Genomic DNA, 15,971 nt, shown 5'->3' with positions numbered 1-15,971 from the left:
GCTCCCATTCTGCAGATGTGGAGACTGAGGACCTGAGAGATTCAACCCCTTGCAAGGGACAGAGTTAAAGGGGGAAGGGACAACCCAGAGCATGAGGTCTGCAGGGGTGGGGAGTGGGGATTGATCACGTAAATGGCAGCATTAGCAGGCTGGGGAACCAGAAAGGGGACAGGCACGGAGGGGGAGGGCCGTGGCAGGTGCAGACCCGGGGCAATTCTTACCGGAAGACAAAGTCAGCGCTGTTGATCTCCCTCCCGCAGCGGCTGTTCTTTAGGATGCCCCCGTTGCCCACCACGGCACATTTCTTAAATTGGGACCGGTAGTAGGGCATGTCCTGGGGAGACAGGGGCACAGCTGTCAGAGGCGATGCCCCCCCTGCCTTCATCTGGTGCTCTCACCTCTGCGCCCACGTCCACCTCCACTCCTTGTAGCCTCACAAGACAGCCTTGTAGTAAATGTGGGAGAAAAGTGGTTATTCCACTTTGCAGGTGAAAAGAAAGGTCAAAAGCTTCGTTCTCAGTTCCACGGGCAATTAGGAATGAGCTAGAACTGGAAGCCAGATCTCCACAGCCTTTTTCAATAAGGCCTGGGATGCCTCCGGTTTCCAGAAAGATGAGAGTACAAGTTATGGCTAACCCTGCTTGCCTTTGGTTTTCCCAGTGGAAGCTCAGCTTCTTTTACTTCTAATCCACATATTTTAATGGTTAATGCAGACCTTCTGCGAGATGACAGCAGCAGAGATGTGGCAGAGCCACCAGGGACCAGGGCCCTAAACCTAGCCCTCACCCCTTTCAGCTTAGGGTAAGGTACAGACCCTCCCTCTGCTCTGTGGGGAGGGCACAGGCCTGGGATAGAAAGGTCATATAGACTGGGACAGATGCCAGGACTTGGTAGCAGCTGAGACAACTGACGGAGGTGGGCAAGCAAGGCCACACAAGGGGAGCAGTGAGAGGCAGGGACACTGGGATCTCTGTCAAGAAAAAGCGTTGAGCACAGAGAGCTCAGGACTCACTCCAGTAATGATGACAGCCACGGGGGCACTGGGAGGGAGCATCCCCCAGCGCTCCAACCCGGTCATGCCTCGGCTGGTGGTGTTACCTTGGTCTGGGCACTGGCTGCCCACAGAGACTCCCTGGGCATGCTTTCCAGGGGACCACAGGCAAGTAGGCGGGAAAAAGCAAATACTGGCCTGATTAGGAGACCTGGTTCTAGGCCACGTCCCCATTCTAGGCCTCGTGGTGGGACCAGGCAGGCTCAGGGCACGAGTGTAGACCTGGAGTCCAGGGTAGGGTGACCAACCATCCCAGCTGGCCCAGGACTAGGGCACTTTGCTTGGGATGCAGGACTTATATTTGGTCAAACCAGGATTGGGCACCCTAGTCAACGGACCCAGTTCAATCCAGGTTTTGCCCCACAATGAGGTGAGGAAACCACGGACAAGTGTTTTGAGCCCTCGGTGACTTGGTTTTGTAAATTTTGTAAAGTTTATTACAAATTAAACTTTGTAGTTTGTAAAATAAGAATAGTAACGTGTATTTCCTGTGACTCTACATTTGAGATGATGTAAAGCAGAGCTTCTCAACTTGGCACTACTGATACTTTGGAGCAGCTCGTTCCTTGTGGCGGGGCTGGCTGTGCAGTGTAGAATGTGTAGCAGCATCTCTGGCCTCTTCCCACTAGATGCCAGGAGCACACCCCCCCCCCCCATCATGACAAGCAAAAGCATCTCCAGACATTGCCAAGTGTCTCCACCTCCCTGCCCCCCACGTTGAGAACCACTGGAGTAGATGAAAAGCTTACCCACTGCAGGGCTTGGCACAGAGGTGTCTCTGCAAGGGGACCAGGTGGTTATTACGGGATGGCCCTGAAGTTACCCTCCATCTCTGTCACCCAGAGGCTGCCAGGCAGCTTTCCTCCTATCTCACACCAGCTGGCCAGCCCTGCGTGACAGTGGCCTTGGTCAGCACCTGGGGCTTACGTTGGAACCAACTTCCAGACAAGTGTCACGGAAAATCCCAGTACAATGGGATCATCAGCAATTAGGCTAAATCCAAAGGAGATGCTGCACCTGTCTGTGGGAGACTGTCCTTCTTCATGGCACATTTTCCCTGGAGGGACAGGCTCCGGGAACCGGGACGGGGAAAACAAGGGCGTCTCATGGCCAGTGCGGGGAACTGCACTGTTTGACTTTGACCAGAGAAAGAATAAAAACAAAGTCCTTTTTGGAGAGATCATCAAGGGCTTTTTATGTTCTATGTCAGTGTTTCTCACACTTCTGTAAATCGAAAACTACCTGGGTACTTTCTGAAAATACACATTCTTAGCTCCATCCCAGAACCACAGAATCAGAAGCTTCAGGGTCAGGGTAGGAGCCCAAGAAGCTGCCTATTTTTCAACCCCCCCAAAAAAACTCACCTTAGGGAAGTTTGGGAAATACTTCTACATCACATGCTCTAATTCGGGGGTGGTAAATTACGGCCTGTGGGCCACATCTGACCCACCACCTATTTCTGTACAGCCAGCAAGCTAAGAATAGATTTTATATTTTTTCAAGGGTGGGAAAAAAGAATACTTTGTGATGTGTAAAACATATAAAATTCAAATTTCAATGTCTAATGGGAACTAAAGCGTTATTGGGACCCAGCCACACTCTGTTGCTTACTCGTGTCTGTGGCTGCTTCATGCTAGAACGATAAAGGTGAGTAGCTGTGACAGAGACCATATGGCCTGCGCGTTTGGCAACCCCTGTTCCATTTCCCTGGGCCTCAGTGGCCCATCCCCACGGCCCTCCTTGCATCCATATGTCATACCCGAGCTGTGTGTCACCCACTGGCATTACCTGCAAGTTCACCTGCTGTCACCAGTCTCACGTTCCAGGCCTTGAAAGACCCACCTCGTAAAGACGACTCACACCCCATCGTCCTCCAGCGCTGCTGTGGGAGGGTATGTTTGACACCCGTCCACCTCCAGCTCCTCCCCATTGCTCCCCTCCCCCACCCCAGGCCCAGTCATACCAGTGCACTCTGGTGCTCGTAGCAAGAAGAAATTATACTCCAATAAAGATATTTTTTAAAATAAATAAATAAATAAAAAGGAATGCAGGGAACCCCTGGGCTTTGCTTCATTAGCACTCCCCGGAGCAGGGCAGCCCAGCCCCGCACATTTCATCCAGCAAGAACTGAACCCACCCCACCCCCTAGTTTGCTAGAACGCCAGCAGTTCTACAAACTGGACCCACTAAACCCTGCCCTGGGCCGGCACTCTCCAGGGGGTGCCTATAAACACCTTGCATGGAACCTTCCTCTTCAGGTGGTAACCATCCTCATCCGCTGAACATACAGGCACCAGGGTCCCTTCTCCAAGGGTCTGGTGCCACGACTAGGCCAGAAGCGCCTGCCTGCCCCTGGGTTCTGTGATCTGAGCACTTTGCTCACGTGGGTCACTCATCCTGTGGTCCCCCTGGCCAAGGAGCCTCGTGCTGGCCCTGAATGAACAGCCTCCCTCCAGGCTTCTCATAGGTGAAGGAAAAAATAATAATAAACGTCTCTCTTGTTTAAGTCTCTGATATTTTAGATTTTCTGTTTTAAGTAGCTAAACCTATTCCTAGTCCAAACCCTGGTGTTACAGACAGTGAGAGTGGAGCCTTGGAAGACAGAAAGGACTGCCCAAGGTCAGCCAATACGAGATCAACCTTTCAGCGCTTTGCTTTGTATGGTTTGTGCTTTCCTGTGCACACAACTTTGCGTGTACATTTTTTTTAATTATTAATTAATTTATTATTTATTTTTGGCCGTGTTGGGTCTTTGTTGCTGCGCACAGGCTTTGTCTAGTTGCAGGAAGCAGGGGCTACTCTTCGTTGTGGTGTGCGGGCTTCTCGTTGCAGTGGCTTCTCTTGTTGTGGAGCACGGGCTCTAGGCGAGCGGGCTCAGTAGTTGTGGCTCCAGGGCTCTAGAGCACAGGCTCAGTAGCTGCGGCACACGGGCTTAGTTGCTCCGCGGCATGTGGGATCTTCCCGGACCAGGGCTCGAACCTGTGTTCCCTGCATCGGCAGGTGGATTCTTAAGCTCTGCGCCACCAGGGAAGTCCCTGCATGTACCTTTTTGCTCTTGTGCCTCCCTCGGGATGGGGACAAATGCTTAATCCTGCTCCCAGATAGCTTCGGGATGTTCTCTGCAAGCAAGGCAATAACCAAGACTTCACAACCACTTTCTTGCCAACAGTCATTCAAATAACAGCCAGTTGGCATTCTTTGTGCTCCGACAGAACCCCCAGGAACCCCGGAGGACAGTCTACTGAGCCTAAGAGAATGGCAAGCCAGGACCAGGACAGCTGGGTGCAGGGCACAGCTGAGTGATGCCACGCCACACGGGCATGGCCACAGAGGGCCCTACTGGGTCAGCTCCATTGTCCCACCCGGACTGCCCTGCCCAAAGCAGCACCTTGGGAAACATGTGGAAGATCTCCCGGTTGATGTGGTAGATGCCGCTGGTGTCCACCTCATACTTGAGTTTCGTCCCCAGGGGCGTGTTCTTCTGGGTGGTGAAGAGGAAGGAGGGGGCATTGCAGCACCTGGACAGAGTGGACCTGCCGGGCAGGAGATAGAAGGAGAGAGACCAGTGACACAGGGCAGAGCAGAGCCTCTCAGAGAACAGAGGGGTCATGGAACTGAGGTCCCTTGGGGAGGCCAGGGAGCGCCATACTTTCCCACCCACCCCTGCCCCTGCCCCCGCACCTCTGCTTCAGTATTCCTCCCAATGCCCAAGCCTTTCAGGGTCCAGCCTGGTCTCCCTCTGTGAGCTCCCAGCTGCCCTGTCCCCACTGGCCGCATTGGCCTCTAAAGGCCCAGAGCACAGACTGGGCATCCCTTGCCTCATCATCTGTCAACTCCCTCTCCGCCTGAACGAAAGCGCCTGCGTGGCAGGGACCCTGCCTCTCTGGATCCTGCACAATGGCAGACACGTGGGGGTCAGCTACCAAAGTCCTGCCAACTGCGGGCTGAAGCATTCCCCACATGAGATTTCACAAGAGCCGCTAAGCCTTCTACTACTTCTCAGAAATGCTTCCTTATCGAGCTCTAAAGGAAAACACAGGCATGAGAGCTCTTCCTTGGTTTTTGGCCCCCATATCTGACTCCAGACAAGGCTAACCCTGTCTGATGGGGTCAAAAAGCAAGACATACACAGTCAACAGAAATGTGCCATTTCAGTGATTTACAAACTGTCTTAGGAACAGGGGAGGGTCAGAAATTGGGATGGTGGGTTGATACTAGATGACTGCCTGCAGAAAGTGGAACCTGGCTTCCAGAAGTTTTAAGGAGTTCATTATTTTAAAAAAAAAAATCGCTGTGGTTTTCACTGACAAAAACACTCAGACATGAGCTACAGAAAGGTTAGAGCTCAGACGATGCAAGCAGGCTTAAAAAAACAGCCTTCAAGGGAGAGTGGGGCTGTGAGGCAGGCTTGGGAGCTAGTCAGGCCAGAGAATCCCGATTTCCTCTTCTCTGCGGCTGGTGTTCTGCCCGGCAATGTATTCTCCCAGGGTGCCTGCAAGGCTTGGTGATGGGGTCAGATCCTAGGTACACGCTGCTCCCCTATCCTGGGGACCCAAAGCCCCACCCTGGCTGCAGAGGGGCTGGATTTGACAAAGGATGCAAAATGCCACCCTCTCACAGGGGGCTGTGAGCCCACGAGGACCCACTTTCTCCACAAACAGCAGCAGGGGGCCAGTACACGCTGGCCTTTGTCTCCCAACACTGGCTCTGGGCACAGTTACATCCAGCCTCTGGGCAGCCCTGGGAGGAACGGAACGCCATCCCCATGGAGTCTGGATGATGACCACTAACTAAAGTTGAGGACGAGCTTTCTAGAAAACCCACACCGAAGATGTGGCATGGAAACTTGAGCCGCCAACCTGGTGTCAGGAGGCCGGGCTTCTAGTTTCTGCTCTGCCCCCACCAGCTGTGGGGCTTCGGGCAGGTCTCTTCCCCTCTCTGAGCCTCCGTTTTCTCAACTGTAGAATGCAGGGCTGGCTCTTCTGACCCTCTGTAATCCTGTGACTCCAGATTGCCAAAGCCAGGAAGGCTGCACCCATTGTTTTTTGTGACTTTACCTCTTGCAGGGACTTCACTGGGGAGCTCAGTTGGCTGCTGGCCATAGAGAGCGGTCTCTGCTGGGGAGGGTTGGGTTTTAAAATGTGACTGAGGCTTCCCAGGGGCAAGGCCAGAGGCCTGGCCAGGCAGGAGCCATAGGTCAGCATTACAAACAAGCATCTGGCTGGTCCAGAAACTCCATTTTGTCAGCCCACTGGCGAGTACCCAAGTGAGGGAGACTGACTCAAACTAGCCAAGCTCACGAGTGACTGATGTATTAACCAGAATGCCAGAGTGCCCATTTGTAAGCAGCAGGGTGGGGGAGGGCCTCTGTTACAGGATTCCTTTCCTGTCACTGGAATGCTCATGCCTGTGTTCTAGCACACTCCCGCATCCCACCCCACTTCACTGCACCAGGTGCTTGCACCTAAATTAAGAGTCTCATCATCATTCAATGAGCTTGTAATGAGAGCAAAGAGGGACGACCCACTGGCCTTGAAGCTTTTCCCATTCAGAGCATAGCAAGACTGGATGTCACTTCTCTTTCCCCCACCACCAGAAAGGTCTCAGCTCCCCCAGAGCCTCTTCCCGGATCGTGCTGGCTGATCCCTGCCAAAGGCTCCCCCGCGGATCCTGGTTTTTCTCTTGCCACACCATTTTCCCGTTGCTACATTACTTCCTTAGGTATGTGAGTCCCACTGGCGAGGCTTCTGTCCAGCTCTCAGCCTGGACAACATCCTTTGGCATCTCACTGACCTCGTCCACGCTGAGTTCGATTTCAGTGTGCCCTCAGTGTGCTTGGGCCTCCCCGTCATGCACCACCCTCAGTATCGCTTCGCTCTAAGGGCGGCATTGGGGCTGCGTTTACAGCACAGACCTTGGACCCGTTGCCCACATTCTAGTCTATGGTACGTGGGTCTCTGCAAACTACTGCCGGGCCTTAGCTGGGTTTCTGCAGAGTCTCCTAGAGGCATCCGGTTGGGGGCTGCTGGCACCTGCAGCACGTTCCCAAAACGTGCCACTTAAAACTGCCTCTCAACTTGGCCCAGAATTGCAACAAACTGGAACAAATGACTTATACAGAAAATACAAAATACTTAGCGTTATTTGCTTTTCACAGCTTCCCGTGTAGGATTCCTTCATGCAGATGGCTCTTCAGCACATTCAAACTACAGCCTGAGTTGCTAAAATCCAATTTATACACACATTCCCAGGATTCTGTCAATTGCATTCAATAAGGTCTACCCTGCACTAAAAACATACCATTAACTCCTAGAATTTTAGAGTGGAGAGGCCCCTATAGCTCACCACTAATCACAGAGACTGTCTGGACATCTGCTAGGCTCTCAAAGACAGGAGAACATTAAGATACAGCTCTTGCCTCCTGGGAGCTTATAACCTGGCAGTTTCGGTTAGAGAGCAGTTAGGGAATAAGCTACAGCAGGGCTCAAATGGCTGGTCTAGGCTGTAGAAGCCCAAGCGCTCTGAGAAGGAGAGGACTGCTAAGTTAGAGCAGCTGCCCGAGGAGCGGGGTGGGGAACGGGGTGAGGCCTGGAAGATGCTTCATGTAGCTGAACGCACGGGCCTCCTGGAGACCTCAAGCACTTCACCTCACAGTCAGGGGCTGTACTGGAGACAATAGCACTGACCACACAGGGCTGCTGCTAGGACTAAGGGCGGGGACATGGTGGACAACACTCAGCAAGATGCCAGCCTCAGCCTGTGTGCTGAGTCAGAACCTCCCCACTCCCAGATTCCAAAGCCCAATCAGAGCCAGCTCTGGGGAAGATGTCCCTGGGGGCTGGCCTTGCAGGACGGGGGAGCTCTGAAGAGGTGCCTGGGAGGACCATATGAACAGAAGGGCTGGGGAGCACAGATGAGTCATAGATACTTGAACTGGTTGGCTTCAGAGATGTTCATCGCCCATTTGCACATCTGGAGGCTCTTCCACCTGTCGAACAGCTCCAACTGCTTCACCCTTGGGAGTGGAGGACAGAGAGTGCATGAAAGGGCCAGGCTGAACAATGTCATCATCCCCAAACATGCTCCCTTCCTCTTCCCCCTTATGCCAAATCCTGGACTGGTCCTTTGTATTAACTGTATTTTCTAATTTGCTATACTCTTGATTCTCTGACATCTGGGGACTTGTGAATTCCTAGAGATAGCAAACCACTCTCCTGCAAGCATGTCTTCCATACACACCTCAGCTAGTCCAGAGCCCACACCTTCAATCACCTCCTTTATGAACAGAGCCACTAGTCCCTGCCCTCATCAGCCCAGAGCTAAGGATCAGACAACCAGGGGCAGTCCTTATGCCCCAAAGCCCACTGAAATTATTCAAACTAGCAAGTCGTGAACTTTTTTATCCTGCCTTGTCCATTCCTTTCCACGAAAACCACAATAAAGGGTCTCACCTCTGCTTTCCCCTCATCCCTTTACCTCCTGACCAACCCTGGTGCTTCCCCATGTGTCCCTGCATGGTGTGCCATGCCTTCTGTCTCTAGGAATCTGTGAGCATAAGAACGTCTTCCTTCACAATAGCCTTTTGCATGTCTGTGTGTCTTACTATATGTGATCAAAACAAATCCCGGAACATTTTAAAACACCTTCCTCACATGCCCACCCCCAAGGGCCTTCACAGTTCTCCCAGGAACATCTGTCTATAGAGGGTGTAAGACCACTTCCCTAAGGTCTGTAGATCACCCCACACTGTGCTCAGCACACAGTAGGGCTCATTGCAAAGGCACAATGCCCTTCACTTTCTCTTTTCTCAAGGGCAGATCACAATTTCCAGCGACAGAGAAGGAGAGGTGAGAAGCCTTTTGTCTGAACCACCATCTGCAAGGCTTTATGCCAGTTGGGTTTAGACATCTCAGCATTGTGACATCCCAAAGCACTCCCTGGAAAGGGAATGTCTAAATCATGTAGGATTCTTCCTTTGACTGAAGCCAGCAAAAAGAATTGGATCATGGAACCCTTTTCCCATTGAGCGGTGCCTCTGACTGGAGTTCTCAGGAATGCTGGGAGATGCTGGACAGACCATAAGTTCCTTAAAGCCAGAGCCATGACTTTTGTCTCCTAACCTCCCACATTCCCCATCCCACAGTTAGGCATTATACAGTTGTCCAGGGTTACCTGGCTGTGGGCCGGTTCAGATGCTGGCTTGTCTTGGACACTGATGCAAGGGGAGCCTTTAAAGGTCATTCCGGTTTGGTCATGAATGGGAAAGTGACAAGCCCCCAGGAGCTGAGTGTTATCAAAAAACTACCATTAATTGTGGTTCTTACTTTGAGGTCCACCAAAGGTCTTAAGGAAACCTATGAACCCTCTGAATTATAGGCGAAATCCCCTGTCTGTCCACCCATGTGCACATCTTAGGGAAAATCTGAAGCTTTCATCAGCTTCCAAAAAAGGTGCATGATTTTCAAAAAACGGCAAATACTTAACTGTAAAGTAAAAAAACAGGTTCATTCTGCAGAGCTGTGTCCCCCTGTGTTTAACTGGAGGGGGAAACAGTTGTTCCCAGACTAGGCAAGCCTCACCTACAGAGGGAGTATATGACTGGTGCGGGGAGGGATGATTGCAGGAAAAGTCATACAGGATGGTGACTAAGTACATAGATTTTGGAACCAGAAGGGGAGTTGGGCCTCAGCCCCAGTTTAGGCACTTCCTAACTATGGGACCTCAGGCAGGCTATGTGACTGCTCTGAGCCTCAGTTTTCTCGCCTAGAAAATGGTCATAACACTAGATTATTGCTCACCCGCCCAGATTTGTTAAGACTACTAACTAAGACGATGCAATAAATGACTAAGAATGGTGTCTGGCACGTGGAAAGTGCCCTACAGGTGTAAGTTATTATTACTGTTAAACTAAGCTGTCTTGACAATGCTGACTCACAGCCCCCTGTACTTTCCCCTTCTGTAAAACCCATAACCTGCCATTACCTATGCCTGATACTTCCCACTAAATAGTAAATACCCTGGAGCAGGGGATCATGCCTGACTGTGACTCCAGTGCTAAGGCACATAGCAGATGAGTGGTAAATATTTGTTGAGTACATCAATAATTAATGAATGAATCAATAAGTCTGAGTTCAAATAAATTCTATAACTGTTTATTGAATTCCTCGTTATGGCAGGAACTGGAGATACTGTGGTGAACAAGAAAACTCCCTGCCCACACAGACCTCACAAATGGGAAGCGAATATACAGGGATATGACACCGAAAGCACAAGCAATGAAAACAAGTGGACTCCATCAAACTAAAAACCTTCTGCACAGCACAGGAAATAATCAGCAGAGTAAAAAGACAACCCTACCAAACAGGAGAAAATATTTGCAAACCATGTATCTGATAAGGGGTTAACATCCAAAATACATAGGAACTCCTACAATGCAATAGCAAAAACACAAATAACCTGATTTTAAAATGGGCAAAAGACTTGAAAAGACATTTCTACAAAGACAACATACAAATGGTCAACGGGTACATGAAAAGGTGCTCAACACCACTGATCATCAGGGAAATGCAAATCAAAACCACAATGAGATACTACATCATACCTGTTAGAATGGCTATTATCAAAGAAACAAAAGATGACAAGTATTGGCAAGGATATAGAGAAAAGGGAACCCTCATACACTGTTGGTGGGAGTGTAGAATGGTGTGGCTGCGATGGAACACAGTATGGAGATTCCTCAAAAAATTAAACATAGAACTATCATATGGTCCAGCAAGCCCACTTCTGGAATTGAAATCGGAATCTTGAAGAAATACTTGCACCCCCATGTGCACTGCAGCATTATTCACAATAACCAGGATATGGAAACAGCCTACGTGTTCACTGATGAATGAACGGATAAAGAAAATGTATTATATACATACAATGAAATATTATGCAGCCTTAAAAAAAATGGAAATCTTTCCATATGTGACAACTTGGATGAATCTGGAGGACATTATCCTAAGTGAAATAAGCTAGTCACCGAAGGACAAATACTGCATGATTCTACTCGTATGAGGTATCTAAAATAGTCAGTCTTATAGAAACAGAGTAGAATGATAGATACCAGGGGCTCGGGGAAGGAGAAATGAAGAGTTGCTATAAAGTTTCAGTTATGTAAGACCAATAAGTTCTAGAGATTTGCTGTAAAACTTAATGCCTACAGTTGACAATACTGTATTGGACACTTACAAATTTAAGAGGGTAGATCTCATGTTAAGTATTCTTACCACAACCAGAAAAAAAACAGACCCAGATATTTAATGTCATGTTAGGGAGTGGTGAGTGCTACAAAGAAAAATGAAGCAAGGGACTTCCCCGGTGGTCCAATGGTTAGGACTCCATGCTTTCATTACCGAGGGCCCGGGTTCAATCCCTCGTTGGGGAACTAAGATCCCACAAGCCGCTCGGTGCAGCCCAGAAAACAAACAAAAAACCAAATTAAAAAAAAAAAAAAACCAAATTAATCCATTTAAAAAAAAAAAGAAAAATGAAGCAAGAGGCTCTAAGGAGGGAATACAGCCAATATTTTACAATAACTATAAATGGAGTATAACCTTTAAAAACTGTGTATCGGGCTTCCCTGGTGGCGCAGTGGTTGAGAGTCCGCCTGCCGATGCAGGGGACACGGGTTCGTGCCCCGGTCCGGGATGATCCCACATGCCGCGCAGCGGCTGGGCCCGTAAGCCATGGCCGCTGAGCCTGCGCGTCCAGAGCCTGTGCTCCGCAATGGGAGAGGCCACAATAGTGAGAGGCCCGCGTATCGCAAAAAAAAAAAAAAAAAAAACTGTGTATCACTATATTGTACACCTGTAACTTATATAATATAGTACACCAGCTATACTTCAATTTAGAAAAAAAGAAATAATAAAAAAAAGAAAAATGAATCAGGGGTTGAAAAGTGACTGTTTCAGATGGGTTGATCAGGGAAGCCTTCCCTGAAGAGGGGAATCTTGCACAAAGAACTGAAATGATGCATGAGTGAGCCACACAAACATCTGGGGAAAGAGTATTACAGGCAGAGAAGAGTGAGTACAAAGGCCCTGGGGCAGGAACCTGCCTGGCAGCTTTAAAGAGCTGGAAGGAGTCCCTCCTCTCATCCTGATGCCTTCCTTCCAGCTTTCCCAAACCTCCCACAGCAGCTCTTGCTTATTTAGCTCATGTGACATTGGAGGAGAGGTGCCATTACACAGCGGCAACCTTGCTCACCCACTGCTGCCCTCCCTCACTCCCTGCAACCCACAGGCCCCTAGGGCAGCACCCTGAACAGCCAATGCCTCTAACGCCTCCAGAAACACAACCTTGGCAACACTGAAGGCCAGGGTCCCAAGTTCAACTGTTACGAGTGTCCAGACCCCATTCTCTGTGCCTCCAATGTCCTTGTCACACACTGGATCAAGGTCGGGGCCTGGATATCCAGCCTGGAATCCTGGTTCCATCTGTAACTGGCAATATGACCTCAGACAAGTCATTTAATCTCTCTGAGACTCAGCTGCTTTATCTGTAAGACAGATATAACCTCTGCTCTGCTGATCTCAAAGGTTGTCAGAAAGATCAAATGAGGCAATATGTATAAAAAAATTCTATAAGTTGCTTTACAAATGCACAGATCACCTTTACTCTAAGATGAAGGGTTGAGCCAGCCACTTGCCTCCTTTCACCCAAGACATGACTAATATTCCAGAAGAGGGATAAAAAAGACTAGATTGCTCTGAGAACAATCTAAAAAGAAAGAGCTCTTGGGGAAAAATGAAAATTCATTAGAAAAGTTGGAAGGTAAAGTCAAGGAATTTCTCAGAAAATAGAAGCAAAGGGCAAAGAGATAGAAAAGATGAGATTAAAAGATATTCGAGGAGCAATCCAGAAGAATACCACCTTTAGAGGTACCCGAAAGACGAAGTGGAGCAAATTGGAGAGGAGGAAATATGAAGAAATCCAAGAGAAAGTTCAAGGGTTTGGAGTGAGCTCCAGATTAAGAGGTCTCCATGAGCGTGTATCCTGAGGTCCACCATCGGGCTATTCCAGAACTGTCATGATCTGTAAAGACTCCGGACAGAAGAAAACAGGTCACCTCCAAAGGAACAACTAGTACCGTGCTCATACAGCCCCGGATACCAAAAGATGATGGAGAAGGTCTTCAGCGTTCTGTGGGTGAATGATTTTCACCTAAAATATCAACCCCACCAAACCAAAAATTAAGAGAAGAATTAGGTCATGGAGACACAGAAGGACTCAAACCCTTACCTTCCACCCACTATTTGGGGGGAATTTACTTGAAGATGGGTGGAAGCAAAATGAAGGAGTAAACCAAGAAAGAAGCAGCTCCAGGTGAATCTAACCTACGGAGGCAGAGAAGGGAAGTGACAACAGTGTGTGACCCACCAAGAGAGCAGCCTGTCCAGGATGGAGAAAGAGGATGAGGGGAAACCCTGGGGGAATGCCTGGTCGATGGACAGGCAGGAAAAAAAAAGGGGGGGGGCATGATAGAGACAAAGTGTTCAAAGGGAAAAGATGACTAGAAGCTCGAGAAAAAAAGGGGAAAAAATGAATAGGAAAAGAGATGAGAATCACTGTTTTCTGATCTTCAAATTTTAGAGTCTGCCCATAGCAGGCCCCAAAGAGGCTTGCTATGGTTACAAATAGAATGTAAATGTTATCAGCCTTGACATTCTAAAGGTAAACTCACGGATGACTGAAGCCAGAGGCTGGAATTAAAAAGTTGGGGTAATTTTAATAGCCTCATCTTACAAAGTACAGGATCAAGAGATACTGCCAACATTTGGTAGAACAAAAAATAGGTTACTTAGGCGATTTATAGATAGAAGAACTAAAAATAGCAGTACCCCTCAACTGGGAAAAGTGGGGGGAATGGTTTGGGCTGGGTAAGGGAGCTGAATCCTCACCCACCACACCAGGACGTCAGTGAATGCTAAACACGGCATACACGGCACGCATAGGACTGAGAGGTACAAGGTAATTCCCAGAAGAAACAGCTGAGTAGCAGGCCTGGGGGAGAGGCTGTGGGGAAGGGGACCTTTGCTTTTTATTATTATAAACTTTTGTATTCTACCTGATTTTTCTAGTCGTGTGCAGGAGATGCTCACCTTCATCTCGTTCTCCCTCATCCCTTTTCCGCCGTGGCCTCTTCTGTTCCCACCTAGGTTTCGTCCACTTTCTCACTCATTTAACAGACACATCCTGAGCCTGGGTAGGGTCAGGCAAACAAGACTCAGAAAAGTGTGGGCACAAAGGGACATCCAGGCCTGAAAGCTCTGCCCAGCCAGCCCTGCTCCCAGCCTCTCTCCTGGTCTCACTACAGGGCTCTGTGCAGGGTTCCCCAGCCCGGAAAGATGGGGAAGCGGTGGCAGGAGACACCAAGGGTGAGGTCCCAGGCATGGCCCCCATCAGTGTGTGAGCACAGGCAGCAACTGGCTTAAAAACAAAGAGGCCCCAGAATGACTAAAAGTCAGCATAAACAATTTTTACAAGTATTAGGGACAATGTGATTTCGTAACAAATCATCACAGAGTAAATCCTCATTGTATTGGATATTGTCTGGGAACGAGGCCTTCACCATATGGGAATTTTCCAGCTGACTGATTTTTACCATTGACTGGAGCAGTTTTGGATCGGAATCATTCCCAGATGAATCACACACCCCACTGTCTCCTCAGATGGAATGCCAGCTGACGTTCATATACCGGAAGGGCCTCTGGGCACATCCGTCCAGCCCCTTCCATTCACAGATGGAGATTTAACGTTTTCCGGATGACTCAGGGTCTCCACCGTGAGCACCACTCCTGGCTCTGGGCTGGAGCACAGTGACGCCCACAGGTGCCCAGGTATCATCAGAAAGAGTCGGATTAGAGACCAGCCTCTGGCTTCTCCGATTCCAGCCCTGGGGGAGCCCACTGACCTCAGCTTGAGGACTCAGGAAAGGTATCACTCAGGAAAGATATCGCTTGGTATCACTGCTCCCTGATGACCCAGCAGGCTCACATGCCCCATGAACAGCCCGGCCTCTCTCCTCTCAGACCCCCAGTACCACCAGCGACAAGACTCCAGGGCCAGGGGACCACATGGAGGGCAATTGACATGGAAGAGACAGATGGGGTAAAGCTCACAGGTCGCCAGCTGGGATGGCCGCTCAGCTCAGGAGAACAGAGAGGGTGCCCCAAAGGCAGAGGCAAGAAGTAGAGCCAAACACGCAGAGGACCTTTTGTCACCAACACAAGTCCCTGACAAGGGACGAAGGGTGGCCACAGATCATGGGGGGAAATGAGGTTCCCATCACACCCCGCAATGTTCAAGACTTAGGCTTGAAACAAAGGGCCCGGTAACTTCTAATATGGTCCCTAAATGGAAGCTGTGATAAGGATTATTACTGGCTGAATTATATCTCCCTCAAAATTCATCTGTTGAGCCCTAAACCCCAATATCTCAGAATGTGACTCTATTTGGAGGTAAGGTCTTTAAGAGGTGGTTAAGCTAAAATGACATCACCAGGATGGGCCCTAATCCAATATGACTGATGTCTTTATAAGAAGAGGAAGTTAGGACACAGGTACGGAGGGAAGACCCTGGGAAGACAGAGAGAGAAGATGGCCATGTATCAGCCAGAGAGAGAGGCCTCGGGAGCAACTAAGCCTGCCGACACCTTGATCTCAGACCTCCAGCCTCCAGAGCTGTGAGAAGATAAAGTTCTGTTGTTTAAGCCCCCCAGTCTGTGGTACTTTGTTATGAGAGCCATAGCAAACCAAAACAAGGACTTATACTAATGCAGAGAAAATATATGGGTAGAGGATGGGATGTGACAGAAGGATGGCCCATTTACAGGGTCTCTCAGACTTCCTGTCTAGATCTTGAAGTAACCATGAAG

The 15,971-nt window shown here is 49.4% G+C and overlaps 1 protein-coding gene across 2 annotated transcripts in view; it reads right to left on the bottom strand.

Moving 5' to 3' along the window:
- The window catches only part of ST8SIA5 (ST8 alpha-N-acetyl-neuraminide alpha-2,8-sialyltransferase 5), a 64,449-nt gene that overhangs the window by 4,660 nt on the left and 43,818 nt on the right, over nucleotides 1–15,971 (bottom strand). For both annotated transcript variants that reach the window (XM_032602746.1, XM_032602745.1), the window contains 3 exons: nucleotides 7,980–8,066; nucleotides 4,440–4,584; nucleotides 222–334 (listed from right to left, as the gene is read on the bottom strand). In XM_032602746.1, coding sequence (XP_032458637.1) covers nucleotides 222–334; nucleotides 4,440–4,584; nucleotides 7,980–8,066 — 345 coding nt within the window. The remainder of the gene's footprint in view (nucleotides 1–221; nucleotides 335–4,439; nucleotides 4,585–7,979; nucleotides 8,067–15,971) is intronic.

This window comes from Phocoena sinus, chromosome 14 (genome assembly GCF_008692025.1).
Source record: "Phocoena sinus isolate mPhoSin1 chromosome 14, mPhoSin1.pri, whole genome shotgun sequence".
NCBI classification, from domain to species: Eukaryota; Metazoa; Chordata; class Mammalia; order Artiodactyla; family Phocoenidae; genus Phocoena; species Phocoena sinus.
The sequence above is the reverse complement of the archived record's forward strand: the minus strand, read 5'-3'. Positions and strand labels throughout refer to the sequence as shown.